Source organism: Echeneis naucrates, chromosome 5 (genome assembly GCF_900963305.1).
Source record: "Echeneis naucrates chromosome 5, fEcheNa1.1, whole genome shotgun sequence".
Lineage (NCBI taxonomy): Eukaryota > Metazoa > Chordata > Actinopteri > Carangiformes > Echeneidae > Echeneis > Echeneis naucrates.
In genome coordinates, this window is record NC_042515.1 from 18231077 (window position 1) to 18248601 (window position 17525).

Genomic DNA, 17525 nt, shown 5'->3' on the forward strand with positions numbered 1-17525 from the left:
ATATGGTTTGGATCACTGTGTCCTCCTCGCTTGTTTCAATCATTAGAATGATGAAGAAAAAGTTTTAAAGTTTTAAAAAGTTTTAATATCATATACATAGATTGATTACATTATTTCTGAAATAGTTCAACATCATTGCTCTCTCTCTCTCTCTCTCTTCTCAGGACAGAGTGTTATGGATGCCTTACCTCAGTTACATCTGTATTCTGGCTGTGATTGCATCCTTTTGCTCGGGGCCAGGTAAAAATGTTGACCTACATTGCTAGCGCAGATTTTGTCTTTTCACTCTTCTTTATTTATTTTTTTATTTTTTTTTACAGTCCATCATTACAGCTCCTCCTCATTTAAAAAGCATCATTGAATAAATATTCAAATGTTGCCAGATTGTTGAAGTCACAGTTGGCTGTAGCTTGGCAAAGTAGTTGTTGAATCATTCATGTGTGCAAGCCTGCTGTGGTCCAGTCATCAACTTTTCAAATGAGCAAAGGGACACAGAGTTGCAGACAGTGGAAGTGCCTTTCAAGACACTTTTAGCAATAGGAGTAATCATCCAACTGGTGTGTCAGTAATTAGAATCACAGGGGAAGGTGAATCATACATTAGCATACTAAACAGGAGCCATATCTTATATGTATGCTACATACACGGGGGGTGAACAGACTCAGTGGGGCCTGATGGGAGGCCGACTTTGATTTTCACTGCGACGCTGTGGCTGTCATCACACATATATGTTCCTTGTGTGTAACAATGTCTCTGGGGATTGTTCATCTACCAACGGCGTCAGTGCCCGAGGATGTGATGTGAGAACAGCTAAAATGGTTAACAGGTTGGAAAATGGATCACAAACAGAAAATCAAGAAATCAAAGACACACACATAATTATAAGCTTCATTGTGGTTTTTGATCATTCAGTTCATTGCTGAGGGGGGAAATTTTGTCCCTCAGTTCTCTCCTCTATACTACACGTGATTTATGCCCTGTTGTATCAAACAAAGACCCTCACTGCCTAGGAAGGCTGAATGACTGCGGGTGATAGGAGAAAAATTCACTTGAGCAACGACCCCAGAAGTGCTTTGAGCATGAGAGTGGAAAAACAAGGGCCAACTATTCTTCTTGAGCTGTTTCACCAAGCAAACAGTGGCCTAGATATTTCAAAGTTTGACCAAGACAGAAACAGTATGTGGCTCTGTGGAAATGAAAATAAGTGAAATCTCAGCTGACACTGATATAATAATTATAATTGTATAATTATAAAATTATAGAATTATGAAAGTATAATTGCAGCATCCCTGTTTGTGGTAACAGAGAGCTGGAGGTGATGCTATCTTAGTGGCAGCAGGTATAATAAAATGTATTTCTTAATGCAAAGAAGTACAATTTCGCATTCAAATTTCCTTGCACACATAGCCTACGTTAAAACTCTTAACAGGTATCACTGGAACAGACCTCAGTGAGTAGAGGACCAAACTTTGTATCCTTATATCCCTCCTAGCAGCTCCTAATTTCAGCTTAACTTTTTTTTTTTTTTTTTAACTCATCAGCATGAAACTCTTTTTGTTCCACTTTTATGTGTAGCCTAGTTGCTAATTGTCCAGATGTAGCCCCTCTTACCTGCCCACTGGGTGCCCAGCACAAGGTTGCCCCTTCATCTCTTTAGTATGGAGAGAAGGCATTTTCAGTAAAATCACTGTAAAATCCTAGTTGTTCCAGATGTCTAATTTATCTGCATTTGTACATTGATCTCTGAAACCAGACTGAGCAGGTGCCCTGGGTTTTGTGGTTTGTGGAGGTCCTTGTACTTAGAGCTGCCATAATCACAAAATCAAATCAAACATACACCCTTAATGGTTTGTTCATAAATGGCCTGTTAAAGAATCTGACTGTACTTTTTGCTTTGTAGGTCTGTATGGTTGGCATTGTTCTTTGAGTTTGGCTCATTTTACCATGGGCACAGGGTTGTAATGGGATAGTGATAGCACTGCAGTCGAGCTTGTCACACTACCAACAGAATATTAACAACACTCTCACGTTGGGGTGGCACATTGATGGCAGCGGTCCCGTGGTGAGGAGGATCATAGCCAGCAGCTGCTGGTGCCAAATCCAAATTTTCTAATGAACCAGTAAGCTAAATGTGGAGATGTGTTGACATGAGGCTCACCTGAATAAATGCAGATGTACATGTGATGTCCAGATATAGAGGAGGTTTGGAATTCATATGTAGATTTTTGGTGTCTGTGCTGCGGCGTCAAAGATGTTCTGTATTTGCATTGCGGAGACAGTTTGCTGCTCTGCGTCATGATTTCTATTGTTTTGCACATTATGGATGCTACACATTATGGGATGTAATAGGTTTACTTTTATCATTCTTCGCTGTTGAGGCAAATCAAGTAACAGATTAAGTTAATCAGGTTCTGGTAATGACTAAAAGGCAAATGGCTGCGTTGGCGGGAGCTTGAACTATTTCACTGTGTCTCAGGTCTCAGTGTTTTTTTGTTTTTTTTTTTGTCTGTGCTTACCTAAGTTGATTGCAGGGTGATATGAAGACATTAGATTCAAATCCTGCATCATGGAAACCAGCAGGTGTTTGGGTTTCCTACTATAGGGCGAATGCTATTTTTCCACACTATTTTTTCACATAAACATTGAGGAAAAAGCCAGTTTTGGATGTGTTTTGACTTGGTTATAAGTAAAGTAATTGCTTGACACTATCTACTGTGATTTTTACAACCACGTGGATGAACACATGTTTAAATGATTGATTATTTGGAAAAACGTGTCAATATGCTCAGTTGGAATGGTTATAGAAAAATTTTGAGTGAATTTGTGGTTTAGTTTAACAAAGAATCCAACCTGTGTTCCCCTCTCTGTGTTCAACATCCTGCCATGTCTGAACAGCTACCTGAATAAAATCTATGCGTCTTTGATTAATACCATGTCTAAGCATAAGTAAAAGTCGTATAACGGTGGCGCAAAAATACCTCAGGCTTTTTAAATGCCCAGTCACTTGATGACGGATGTAGACGTAGCTGTGCGTTTTGCCGGCGGTGGTAAACCACACAGAGCAGGTAATGGTGGCACAAAACGCAACAAGCAGCCAGGCAACATGGATAGTGAGAAGATCACAAAAAGAGAAGAGTTAAGTGAAATCTCTAAGTCAGAAGATCATTACTTTCACAGTATTGATATAAGAATATTACGGTATATTACATTTAAGTGTCAACAGGCCTGTGAGGAAAAGGAACACAGTAATAAAGGCAACCTGCGAACAGCTGCGGCTGTAGCTGTACTCCTCTGTGAATTAGCAGGCCACAGTTGTGCAAAAGCAATAAACACATCAAAGCTGCAGTGGCTGTATGCAGCTGTATGTTCCTTCATTATAATGCAAACATTGTCTCAGCGTGAACTTCACGTACTCGTCATGCTTTTTTGTTTTCGTTTAGATGTTTTTTTTTATATGAGGCTTTGACAAAACATTACTTGAGGGGACAAAATAAGTATTACTTTTGGCCTCTTCAACGCAGAATAAATCCCTCGATTATTATCTGTATGAGACTGCACCATGAAAATCCCCTCAGTGAGACTCCACACAAAATCACAAATGCTTATTCTTGAAACACTCAGTGTAACTTTTGGCACTCATGATGGGGTAGACATTGAGACTTAATATTTTACCTGTTTTAATTGGTGAAGAAGCAATCTTGCTTTTTTTTTTTGCTGCATGTATACATATAGAAAGTGTAAAAGAGAGTTTTTGCGTGAGTTTTTCTCTGTCGTTCGTTTTGTCTATTGTTTTTTTTTTTTTTGTTTGCTTCTTGCTCAGAGTAAACTTGTTGTATTCAATTCAAATTGAATTCAAAAACTCACTTAAATTCACAAAAAGTAAAAAAACAAACAAAAAAAAAAAACCATTTGGCCTCAGCTGAAGTGCCATTAGATGACACCTGCCCTGAGGATGTGAGAATATGTGGTTCTCACATTCTCCTCTCTACCTGTAAAGACTACTCTACAGAAGGGATGTGCTTTGCTAAGTCATGAGTCATATTTTCAGTCAGTTCATGTTATCCAAAAAAAAAAAAAGTGCCCATTTTGAAGTTACCATAAAGGAGAACTATCAGTTTAAATAACTACTCATCATAATATATAATATCCCTCAGAGAAATAATAATAATGGATTGGAACACAGTTGGTTCAGACGAGGGGTGGGTGGTTGAGTTATTCATATATAGAGTCTGGGGAGTTTCTCAAATCACCACACAGTATCTCTGGTCTTGTCTTACCAAAGCCCTTCTCCTTCAATTCCTCCGTTTGTTGCACAGCTATGGTTTGAGTCCTACCTGCTCCAGACTCCCTCCATTTAAGGAGCTTAAGCTTACAGAGGAGCAGACATTGTCAAAGCCTCCTTCAGCCAGACCTGTGCTCCGACACGATGCTGTCCCTGGGCTCTGCAGGCACTTCCTTCCACCTCACTGCTTAGGTCTTTGCTCTGTTATACTGTTGTGGCCTTTTCCAAATCGTGTCCAGTCTATTTCACTTAACACACGGGAAGAACATGCAAACTCCGCACCAAAAGGCCTGGCGTGGGAATCAAACCCACAATCTTCTTGTTGTGGGGCAACAGCGGTAGCCACCATGCCGCCGTGCTGCCTCCCTGCAGTATCATAGCCTTGCCAAATGCGATGTATTTTTTTTGACACGGACCTGACAAGTGTTAGTTTTCCCCAGCAGAGACAGCTGCTGGAGCTGTGGGTGAGAAGTCTACAGCAAATTTTTCACATTGGCAGATTTTCAGATGCTTTTTGACAGATGATTGACAAGCATGATCCATTATTTTGCCTAACAGCAGTGAGGAGCAGCAATGGTGCAAATATGTCTAGTCCAGGATAATTGGGCCCTTTTCCTGCCGGGGGCTGCCCCTCATGTCTCAATGGAAACAGTCGAACACAAGGCTGATTTACACGTTGTTTTTCACACTGAATTTCGTTGATGTTTTAAAGAGAAAAAAACTGTTTTATTTGAGTTTTGTCCCCTCACACGGCCGCCTCAAATGGTCACCTCCTTAGCTGGGAAATGTTGATTTCACCGCTGAGTATACTGATAAGTGTGACAGTACTTGACACCTTGTCAAGCCTGAGAAAACCTCAAGCTGTTTCAGCACCCTTGTAATGCTGGTGCCTATATGTGAAAACTAACAGGACCAGATATAACAAACATGCTAACAAGAGCAGATACAGCAGCATCACATTACGCCTGTGTCTCTGTCTGCTGTACGCAGGATGACAGATGGAGCTGAAGATATCACTCACACACACGCACATATACTTTACATGTAAGAAAATGGCGTCCACATTCACATCTGGGCCACCACCACCACTGAGGTGCACTGATATGTTCAGCGGTGAGGGACTAGCTGCTTTCTCCCTGCAGTTGCTTACTGTGCGACAATTTGAAATCAAACCACTTTCAGTGTGAACCACGAATCATTTTTAACAAGTGCGTACAGCAGCTGACACAGAGAAGGAGCTGTGTAAAAAAGGACTGGCCTCGGTCTGAGGGTAAGAGATGCAGGGCTGGGCAGGCTGGGTTTTCTTGACAAGCAGGCACAAGGCAGAGTGACCCCAGGGATCTAGCAAGCAGCTGAAGCTGTGTCAGACAAAACCTGAAGTTGAGGTTAGAGCCAGGTATCTATGTCAGAGCAGAATGATTATGAAGAGCAGCTGGGGGCCTGACCTCCCACACTAACCCACTCATGCAGTCAGGCAGACACACACACACACTAAAGAATTATAGGAAGACAAAAAAGGGAGGAAAGGAAGACATAGACAGGCCTCCAGTTAGTAATGGGAGGAATGAGAAGGAGGGCTTGGGAAAGAGGTCTTTTTTACTGTTTGATGTAATTTTTGGTAATCAGATTTTAAAGCCAAGAGTCCCTGTTTTGTCAGTATAATTTTTGTGTGCCTCTGCTTCTATACAAATTCATGTTTTTTTATTTTTCTATTTTTGACATGATGTTTTCATCAATGTGTAATATATTACAGTTGAGAATGGATGGCTGGAAATGTTTGAATGTGTTCAGAAATTACGACTTTTTCCTGAACATAATCTGTTTGATTTATAGTTTCTGGGGTGTAGTTCTCTGGCACTCATGTAACTAAAGGCAACAATATTCTCTGTGTGCGGTTCATTCGGTATTTGTTGCAGCTTTATGGTCCCTCAGCTCCTAATTGTAGCCTACTTGTGGCTCAGTTGTGGCCACAGCAGTAGTAACTTGGGATTTCCGTCTCTGCCGCTCTGCTTCCTCTGTGGACTTTTAACATCATGTGCATCGTCTTCTTTCTTCATAAAGAGGAATTCACATTGAAAACAGTGTACAATGTGAAACACATACACAGAGCACTGATGTTAAGCTTTACCAAATGTTGGTGTCATGCCAAACTGCACCTAACTTGTTGTGTTTTTGTAAAACACCTGGAAGCTTTATCCGCTTGCTGATATTTCACTAAGTCTTGTTTGTCTTGACTTAATGCTATTATAAAGTTCTGGAAAAACTGGAGCCATTTTTTATCAACCTGTCAGGACACACATGGTGAGATGTTTGTCATGTGTAATGTACTCATTATGACATGAAATACACGGCGACATGCTGTATTTCAAGGGAAGAAAGCACACGCAACACAACACGATGGAGCTGATTAGATAAAGGTGATGTTGAAGTTGACGTCTTAAAGTTATAGTTGGGGTGAGAAGAAGAGATGCTTAGCAAGCTTTTAAAGAACTGGCATGGATTGTGGGCTGAGCAATGTACTGTTCTGGATGGGCCCATCATAAAAACTGTGTTGTAGACATTTATTGAGACATTCTGCATTCAGAGTATTTTCAGCACTTTACCATCCCATAAAGCAGCACTTACCATTGTTGCAACATTTATCTCAGCTGTAATAGCATTTTCCTGTGCATAGCCACACCTATAGATTGCACCGCATTACACAACAGTTTATCCCTTTATCAGGCAAGCTCCTATACTGCTTATGGTAACTTGTAGGGATGGTGCCATGTCAGTCACTTGTCTGTTAAGCAATGCAGGGCAACTTATTTGGATTATGTCCGTTGCCCCCAAGTTAATGATTCTGTGTGTGGGTGTGTGTTCAGTATTTGCAAAGAGAGCACATCTAGTGTAGAGGAAGATCTGACGATGTGAAATGAGCATCGGAGATATGACACACAGTGGACCATGCTCATCGAGGTATCATGATATATATATATACTTACTATATATACTTACTCCAATGACTCACTGCCTGTACTGTTGAATATGAACATTCACACCCAGGCTGCCACCCTGAAAAAAACATACCAGTCTTTGTGTTTTTATTTGTGTGGGTCTTTGCAGGGTCTTATGTCTGTGCAGATATGGGCAAAATCTCCCTATGATCATTTTGTATATCATATAAAGTCAAATCTCCTGCCCTGTATTCCTCCTTGTCTCACACCCTTCATGTCCCTCCCTTCTGTGAGTGCGCCTGAGGTCAAATCAATGGCTCTCACAGCCAGAAGTGTCGTCAAAATAAACTCTTTCAATTTTAGCAGACATTGAACCATGGAGAAGAATAATTAATAAAGTGGAGTCAGCAGTGTCAGGGATATAAAAATAAAACTTGATTATCTGCCAGTAGTCTCAAATGGCCCTATGTACAGTGCTGTGTCAGCACTGGATAATGGTCTGGTGCACCCATCATCATTCTGGCAACAAATAAATAAATAAAATAAAATAAATAAAATAAAAAATTTTCCTGCATCTTTTAATTTCCAGAGTCCAGGATGCAGTGATGATAATGCAGAGTCGAGACAGAAGGCATTACTCATCATTTTCTCATATCAAACCATTCAGTGACCCCCTCATACTTTATTAATGGGGACGTTCTCACCCTGGAACATACCCAGCCTAGAAAATAGAAACGGTTCATTAATACTCAATTGGTACAAAAGTTAGCTTGTTGCCTCAGAGGGAGAAGGATGCTGCACGACTCACATCTGGTGGGTTGGACTCGAGTGCTTTATTTTCCTTATTGATCACAGCTCATATTTTAACTTGACGCAGAAATCAAAATCTAAAGCTCCGTGCTCAAAATTTAAGGTGTCAGGGAAGAAAAAGGTTGAATGAGGCATAATTTCAAGCTTTAGATAAAGACATACACAGAGACTATATGAACTGTGTGTAAAACCTACATCTAACTGCTCATCCATCAACTGCATACTCCATTTCTGCTGACACTGTTACCTGACATAACACCGTCTAATGCTTTTTCCACAACACACTCCTCGATACCTTACCTCGTATCACTTTATGCTGTGTGTTGTATCGAGCTTCCTTACTCTGATTCGTACCGTTAATAAGTATAGGCCATAAATAGGCAGACTTATAAAAGTTTTTTTTGTGTCTAAATAAAGACAAACCAATATGTTCGTGATGGGCCTCCAGTGTAATGACTGTTCAGGTTTGACCACTAATTCTTGTGTGATCTTCCATGGGACCAAAGGCAGGGTGCTGGAGAAGACTCCTGTGTGTCAGATCCTCACACACTGATGATGAACATAAACTTGAAAGGCTCCATTTGAATAATGAAAACTATGAATCTTGCTCTCTTTAATAGTTGCTAATGGATGGTAAGAGCATCTTCGTTGTGCTTCCTTTTCCGCCTTCAGCAGAAAAGAAAACAAACAGAAGAAAAACCCTGTAGCCTGGTAACAACAGCCTTCAGTTATTTCCTGCATTTTGACACTGACCACAAGGTGCAGGACATATTGATTTCCTCCAAGATAAAGAATCTCAAATAATTTTCCTTCAACACCTTTTCTACAGCAGAATCAGGAATACAAACATTTGCACATTGCAATGGCATACTAAACTTGCTTCGTTTGGCCTTTGGTTTTCATGAATACACACAAATACTTGTGCAGTAATTAATTAATCCTAATACTTAATTGATATTTGGAAATTCATTAAAGTAGCCTAGTCATACAAGACAATTATTTGCAGCGTCCTCTGAGTCATTAAACAGTAAAGTACTTGCCATGTCGTACAAAGAGCTCTGAGTCATTTTTCACTGTAGAAGGCCCCAGCAGAGCATCACACAGGGTATATTTAACTGCAGCTTGCTATTGCACCATTATGATGCTATATTTCAAGTTAATCCTTACTGGGCTTGTCTATAGGGAAATGTAGTATTTCATAAGCTATTACACAGTACAGAGTGACTTCACATAAAACAAATATTGTTTTTGTATAGTATGTACCTAAGATTAGTAATCCTACTCACATGTGCAATCAATTTAAAATGCTATTCCATCCATCTTCTACCACTTTTTCCATTTCCGGGTTGCTTGGACTGCTGGTGCCAGTCCCAGCCAACGCTCCAGGCGAGGGGCGGAGTACACCCTGGGCAGGTCACCAGTCCATCACAGGGCCAGCACACAAAGACAGCAGAGACAGAAACAACCACTCACGCTGCATTCACACCTACGGTCATTTTAGAGTCTCCAGTTAACCTATACATGCAGGGAGGAAACCCACACAGACATGGGGAGAACATGCAAACTCCACACAGAAAGGACCCGGGCCAGGAACCGAACCCGCAACCTTCTTATTGTGGGGCAACAGTGCTACGCCGTCGTGCTGCCCTCACAAGTATTCCCTTTTTTTTAAAATAGAAACAAAAGTAATATCTCTAATTTATACAGCACCTTTCAATAGACCTAAGGACACTTTAACATTGAACATCACAGAAAAACAAACTAGCTGCCAAAACCCTGTGAGAAGTGTCTCTCCAGTGTGGACTCTAACCAGTCCAGGGTTGGCGCTGGGTGAATCTCCATTGGGAGGATCCACACTGAAGGCTCTCTCCCCAAAGGTTGGCCCGTTGGTGCTATTTAGACTTCTGCCCCATTTCATTTCAGACAGAAATATTTCACTCCTTGCTAGTTGCTCCACACAGTCAGTTTCTGAGCTGTAACTGTAGTATACATTAAAATACCCAACGGTGTATAAAGTCAAAAATGCAGTTTGAAAATTAAAATGCTGGCTGTACTAAAAGCCTTATCAATAATGCGAGACTAATTTAATATATTCTAATGTTGCTCTTAAAAGGACGAGTCTCCTAATTTTTTGTACATTTCTCTGCTACAACTGTTGGACCTTGATGCCAGCTGTAATGTTGATCACCCAGAACCAACATCTTTAAATGTCAAAAATCATCTCAAAATAGACTCCAACTTCCACAGCGGACTCAACAAGCACAGCCCTCCCTAGAGAGTGAGAGAGTTACAACCATTTGATTATTTCATGTACTTATTGAAGCATTTGCAGCAGATTATTCCATCAAAGCTCTTCGTTGTTGATGAAATAATTAGAATAGTATCTGTAATAAAGGTGTTCAATTACACACTGCTTGAAAAAGGTGGATGAAATAGGCATTAGTCTGTTCCTATCTACTTGATGAATAATCAATATGGTGGAATATATATCCTGTTTTTTTGTTTTTTTTTTCACAAAAAAATGTTTTTCATACAGAAATGTCAAATAAATCCATCGAATGCAGCGTTCAGAGCAGAGTAGATCCCATGGTCTGGATGGTGTACTGCCTCAATTCTCCTGGGAGGGAGAAAGAAAGCCATAGTGGTGGTCACAAACCGCTGACAAACAGGCCACCGTGTAAAAGGCAGGAAACCTCTGAAAAAGATTAATCACCTTTCACCCGAGAATGTGAAAAGAAAGTATACCGATCGGACAGCCAGACATGCGCCTGTGCGACAGTTAGCAGGTAATGAAAGCTACCAGGGGTGAGAACAATTCCATGTGAACAATTCCTGGCAAGATTGATATTTGCTCCTGTTCAGCAGCCACAAAGGCAATTTACAGGAACAGACTCTTTGTGGAGTGAAATCAAGCCGAGCTGACACCTAATGATGTGTGACAGCCAATATTAGAGCAACATTTAATTAGACGAACAAGAGAAACAAAGGAAGTAGGAATGGCAGTGAGTTGCAGGTTTGTCTGAGAGAAATGATTTGGCACGCCCCAGTGTATAGTAGCTGGTCCTTATGATCTATGTATTTACCAGCTCATTTGGTTAGCGTCTTGGTATTTATCTCATCCTAATGCTGCGCTGACGTGACATTGCTATGATTTAATATTCCTGCCTTACTGTACAGAATGTAGTTTGCATAATTTCCCATTCAAAGCCACATTAGTGAAAAACGGCATCTAGCACTTATTGTAATAACCACAATGTCACATTAACCTTGGCATAATAACAATCATTCATTAATCGACAGAATTTGCTGTACTTCTCGTTTTTGCCCTTGCATTGGTAGTATCCCAATTATAAATGAGGCTTCTGTAGGGGCAAAGCAGGGGCAAGGGTTGTTGTCATTTCTTACCTCTATAACTCTCACATTTCTTATGGATGTACATCCCAAGGTTGGTGTCTCCAGTGGGAATGACTTATGTAAGGTTCCCTCAGTAGGCACAAATCCCTGGCAGGAGTTTACTAAAAAGCTGGAAACATGCTTTCTTCACATAGATCACACAACTGTGACATTAATCATGTGTCAGGAGCCTGTCCTCCACAGGGGAGGATTTATTCCCCTCTGGGTCCTGAAGCATTCTTTATGGAAGAGAAAATTTAAGATGCCCTCACTTCCAGATTCATCGCTCGCTCTGCTACACTCTCTGTAAAGCAACAGTTAACCTCCGGGGGTAAATGACAGATTGAGGGCTCTGATAGTATTGACATGAGACTTTACACAACAACACAATCTACAATGCCCTTACCATGCTTACCTCTTGAATATCTTAATAATGACACTTTATTCACCAGCCTACACTTAGTCAATGGCTGCAACCATGTCACAGTAACAAGGTCGGGTCGGGAACACTCATGGACTTCAATCATGGCCTAGCTGGACTTGTGCTAATGGTTTTTCCACAATGCAGTAAGGTAGTTTAGATAAGTACGGTGATGCTTAAATTTAAAAGCATAAGGAGTCTAAACAGCACAAATTTACATACAAGTCAAGAGCCTACTGAGCTCTCACTACCGATATATGCGTTGGTCAGTTTAGCAGAGGTGGAGGCAGTCACATACTGACCTCTGGCTACCATCATATATATATATATATAGTCATGGCTTGGTTTAATTTTAGTGTGTTGAGCTGTCTAACGCCTTGAGAGCACCCAGCGATGCTATTTTCTCTGTCAACATACACTCCCAGTCTAAAGTTTGGACATACTTTCTCATTCAAATATAAGAAAATGTGTCCAAACCTTTGACTGGGAGTGTATACAAAGTCTTTCAAGCTTTGATGAGTGGTTCTTTTCACTTGTATTATATGTCAAAGCAATCATGAGTGTGTGTGAGTCTAGTCCTTTTTAGATGTCATTCCAGTGTTTCATACCCTCCCTGGTGTCAGCATGTGTCCATGGCAAAGAGGCAGTAGGATTTTAAGGTTTAATAAAATTGTTGTAAAATACCACCCAGGGGACCTGCACCCCCAAGAAATTCTTAAATTACCTAAACAGGGTCAGACAGGTAAGTGATGAAGAGGCCAGAGACATGACTTCAAAATGAGTTGAAAGATGTTTATTACATGAATCAAAAAGGCAACTATGGAACTTAAGCTGTGGGAAAAAAAAAGGAAAAGTTAGCCAATATAGTAGCACAAACTAATAAGGGTTGCGAAGGTGCTTTATTATTGCAAAAGTTAAATTAGGCCTACCACAAAAGCTAAAGTAATTTAGAATGTGCAAGTTGCAGTACATCCCAAAATAAACAACTGAACCAAATAAACTAAAAGTGAACTAAAGAAAAGAAAATTAAGCTAAGGCCACCAGCTGGGAGGCGGAATACACAACAGAAGGTGTGAGTGGATGCTAACATATACTCAGTCTGTGGCGTTGTAGACCAACCCTGGCTATCCTTTATAATGGCAGCTGCACAAATGCTCCCACTAACAGCAGGAATGGATGTTTTTACCCCGACTCTCCATGGTCATTTAAGTGGAGTACAATTCTGAAGTGGTACATTATTTCTTTTGTGACGACAATATCTATAATTCCTCCACAGCTGGCTCCTTTGGCTTTCTGTGCCAAGGCAACCTCAGTTGCATTAAATGCCGGCCTTCCACTCTCCATCCAGATTTAACATCAGTGTCGCAGTTGTTGCTGACGGGATGTTCAAGGCTGCCCTTTTAATCCCACAGCGACCATGGCAGGTGAAACAGCCAGCATGATTAACTGGCCCCTGTTCTTTCTCCTCAGACTGCCATGCACACTTTAACTAGCACCACCTTTTAGTAAAGAATGCTCCTTTCTTCTCTGGTTTCCTCCTGCAGTCTATACTCTAAAATTTAAGAGCTGAGCTTTGCTTCAGGTTTGGGTAGAATGTCAGATTCAGTCTGCCACAGTCTTGCCTTTTAGGTTTCAGTCATACCTAGGTTCAGGGGAGTTCAGCCGAGTTTGTCTCTCTGCAAGGACAGCTCATCTACATCAGGTGGAACCTGTCTGCTTTTTGTGAAGAATGGATTTACTAACTATGGCAGATAAAGATTAAAGTAGCACCGTTGTATTCTGCTCCTAACCATTATTGTGTTTGAGGTTAAGTGCTGTTTTCATGCTCATCTCTTTCAGTCGCAGTGTAACTGTATCCATCACTCTCACTGTTGATGCTGACATGCTAACATACGTTATCTAATGTTAAGTTAAACCTGAGACTAATAGAAATAAGTTCATAAGTTCATAGACCATTGACCATTAATATTGAACAAATGGATACTTCAACCTGATGGTAGGGGGATTATAAAAGTGATTATGATTCTTCTTTTGGGCAGCTCAGATTTTGCAGAGAATTTTTTTGACAAATTTGTTCAATAGCTTTCATAAATGTCTGCACTAAATTTTGTCACAGTCTGTTAACTGGGCACATTTCAGAAAAACTGACTGACATTGCCATTCCTAGAGTCAGGCTGCTTGCCTTGCAAAAAGATCCTCGGATTATTGACAATAACGTGTATTGTCAATAATCCGAGGCACAGCCATCCAAAACTGATGCTCTCCATCTCTCCACATGTTGAGATGCAAGGACAAACATAGACTGTGTGTAAAAAATGCATTTAAACTGTGTGTCTGCCAATTGAACCATAGGCAAACTGATGACCATCAGTGGGTAACTCCACTCAATGATCTTTCATGAGTCACCTGATTTATCCTCTCAGTAACAGCTTTCCTAATGTTTCGTACTTCAATACAGTATGTTAACTAGTTTTTTAAATTATGTTCCAATTTAAAAGGAAAATAGATGATACAGCAGGATACAGGGAAATGGACAGAGTGTGCTACACACGGCAACCTGCCTGGAAATAAGGGATAAGTACAGAGCAGGTCATGTCACCCCTCCAGCATCTTCTCCAAATGTGGTTTCTTCCTCTTTATTTGATATTCTTTCAGATGAATCATTTATAAATAAGATTTTCTAAAATTTTTGCAAGAGAAGCCTTACATTCAGTGAAAAAAAAGGTACTTGCTTATTTTAAGAAAGGCTGCAGTCTTTAACATTTAAAGATGATGCCCAGCAAGTTATGAAATTCTGATTGTATTATAATACATTTGATATTAACTAATATTGTTGTCATAATATTATACCTTTATGAACACATGCTTGTGGAATGAATTGCTGCCTGTGTTGAAAACACAGCACTTCACAGCAATATTTGAAATATGTCACTCATTCAGTGTTAACTCAAGCTGTCCATGTACCATGTTTGTCATTTGTTCAATGCTATTATGACAGCAATGCCATATGTGCTTGAATGGGAGTCTCGTATTCTGCTCTTGTCACATGATTATCTTATTGTGTAATTAGTATTTATTTATAGCATGTGTGCTGTTGTTAGATAATATCAGAGCCGACTGTACATCTGTGAGCAGTGGAGCAAAGCAATGAGCCATGAAGGCTGTGGTAGCAGGAAACACTCCTGATTAAGTGAGAGGAATGCGAATCATTTATCACTGTTAACGTATTAAAAAATACTTATACCTTAGTACTCGTTGCCACTTTATACCGTGTTAAACATGTAGTTTGTAATCCAAATTTTTTATCAGCCAGGAAGAAGGGCTGCTGCTACACTGATAAGCCATCCAGATGATATGGATAGAACCCATGTCTGAACCAACTGCAAATAAGGAAACAAACAAACAAACAATGGCCTCTGGGTCTGCCTTCTCCCCACTGTCTTGTCATCTGTGGCTTTCTGCCTGAGGCACAACAGATCAAGGCTCCAGCAATGGCTGTGTTCCCAACTTCCTGGGAATCTGATGTTTTTTGAGGACTAGCTGAAGCAGAAGTCTTGTCATATATGCAAATCCAAAAGAATCACTGTCTAACTTCTGACTGATCAGTTTTTCACTAATGCATAAATTTGGGCTGCTCGTGAAATAAAAATTTTTGGTAATTGATCTTTTTACGCTCTGTTATTAAAAAATAACTAATGCTGCCCTTAAGTCTTTACTATCATTTTGATTTCTGGTCCTCAGACTCCTTCATACTAGATATTTATATTTTGTATGTATGTGGGTCTACTCGTTAATTATTACTGACTTGGGGCTAAAGTAAAAACTGCAAAGTTCCCTGAGGAGCTAGATGTTATATTTTTTGCAAAACATATTCACTATTGGGTTACAACATTATTCTTATTAGCAGCTGGCTCAGTTTTTCAAATACTGCTGGAACAGATTATAATACAAAACTATACGTTTGGATTTCACCAAATATTAAAAAAGTAAAAGATTATACAGTTTCCAGTGCAAGCGCTCACATTTAGGCCAAACAGCAACTTTACAAGATATTCTCTGTGTGTGTTGTGACATATAGCTAGGCTATTCTTCTACAGGGGCAAAGAAATTCCAGGGCATTTCCTGGTGGGCAACCAGATCAGTGGGCCAGCCATTTGTCCACTCACTTTTTCCTGATATTTGGACTGAGAGCAGACTGAATGATATGTTGACTCACCATTGTCTCTACAAAGTGGAATCATTTGGAAAAAGAGCCTGAGGCTAGCTGGTTACATACTGAATTCAATGAATATCTCTTTGGCATAACTGTTATTTCCTCACATTCTGTCTACCATCTTAGTTCCTTTTAAAATTATTGTGTATTTAAAATTTTTAATTAGAGTTTTACTCTCTGACTGAATGCACCATAATAAGCAAGCTGTTGTATTTGGGTTGAGGGATCGCTTTGAAGAGATACATATCTCCTGAAGCCACCACTCAACATATGCTGGACAAATAACATACATAATTAGAGCACAGTCTCCAGGCTCATCCCAGCCAGCTGAGTGTGATAGGCCAGGCGAGATCACGATTATGTGAAAGAACGCAGCTTATATACATATACATATTTGGTTCAGTGGAGGCCTGATATTTTAAGGTTTTGCAAAATAAATTAAAAAAAAGTGAGAAATTTCTCACCTACCCTTTTCCTCTCTCTTGTACACACATATGAGTTTTACACATTAATAAATGTAGAACTCCCTGGAAAACACATACTAAGGCTTGTTGACTCCGTCCATATTTTTATTTTCATAGCAAATGTAGCCTTGTCGGCTCTAATGATATTTGCATAATCACTGACACACAGAAAAGGAAGAAATGCGCCAAATCAGTCACAACTCAGCTTTTGGACAAGATGAGAGGAGGGAAACAGAAAGGGGGGAACGTTGCAGAGAAAAAATCCTCAATAACATATTTTACACAAAGAAAAACGCGACAGGACAAAACAGACTTTTTATGTTAGACCTTTTAATGAGCTGTTGGCGTTTTCCTTCATTTAAGTAATATTTCCCACATTTATTGCCTTTTTGTCTTTTTATTGACAGCTGAGTTTGACATTGAGGATAACCTTTACCCCCTGTCCACTCAGCACAAGCAAAAACCAACTGACCTCAACAGAGTCAACAGAGTCAACAGAGTCCAATCATGCATTTCAAATGTAGATCAGGTAAACCAGGCTAAATTTTTGGACCTTGGCATCTCTAAAGCCCTGCCTACGGCCATGTGTTTGTAATAAACCAGGCTGTCATTGCATAACCTCAACCAAGTGCATCCTTCACATAACCGTCCACAAGTGTAATACTGCTGTCTGTGTGATAACATCTTGATGGGCAACAAATAGTTTGCATTTTACTGATGCCTTCATTATCAACAAAATGGTTGACTTAGGTACATTAATAACCTTACCTCATTAGTTCATTCACACACACACCAAGGTGTGTCCTACAAATGCATATTAATAATTTCAAGGGATGAAGGTTACATAATCAGATTAAGATTTGAACCAGTTATGATTATTTTTTGCCGTTGACAGATGCCGTTTTTAGCATTACTTCTTTTCCCTGATAGTGGGTTGTGTATATTTTCAATACTATTTCTTTGTCTTCTAGTTTGCATAGAATTGATATGAAATTCAGTTCTACTC

At 39.9% G+C, this 17525-nt stretch overlaps 1 protein-coding gene across 1 annotated transcript in view; it reads left to right on the forward strand.

Annotated features, from left to right (window-relative positions):
* The window catches only part of slc2a9l2 (solute carrier family 2 member 9, like 2), a 67652-nt gene that overhangs the window by 35587 nt on the left and 14540 nt on the right, over window positions 1–17525 (forward strand). Inside the window, exon 10 of the mRNA XM_029502312.1 lies at window positions 165–240. Within this exon, the coding sequence (XP_029358172.1) occupies window positions 165–240 (76 nt within the window). The remainder of the gene's footprint in view (window positions 1–164; window positions 241–17525) is intronic.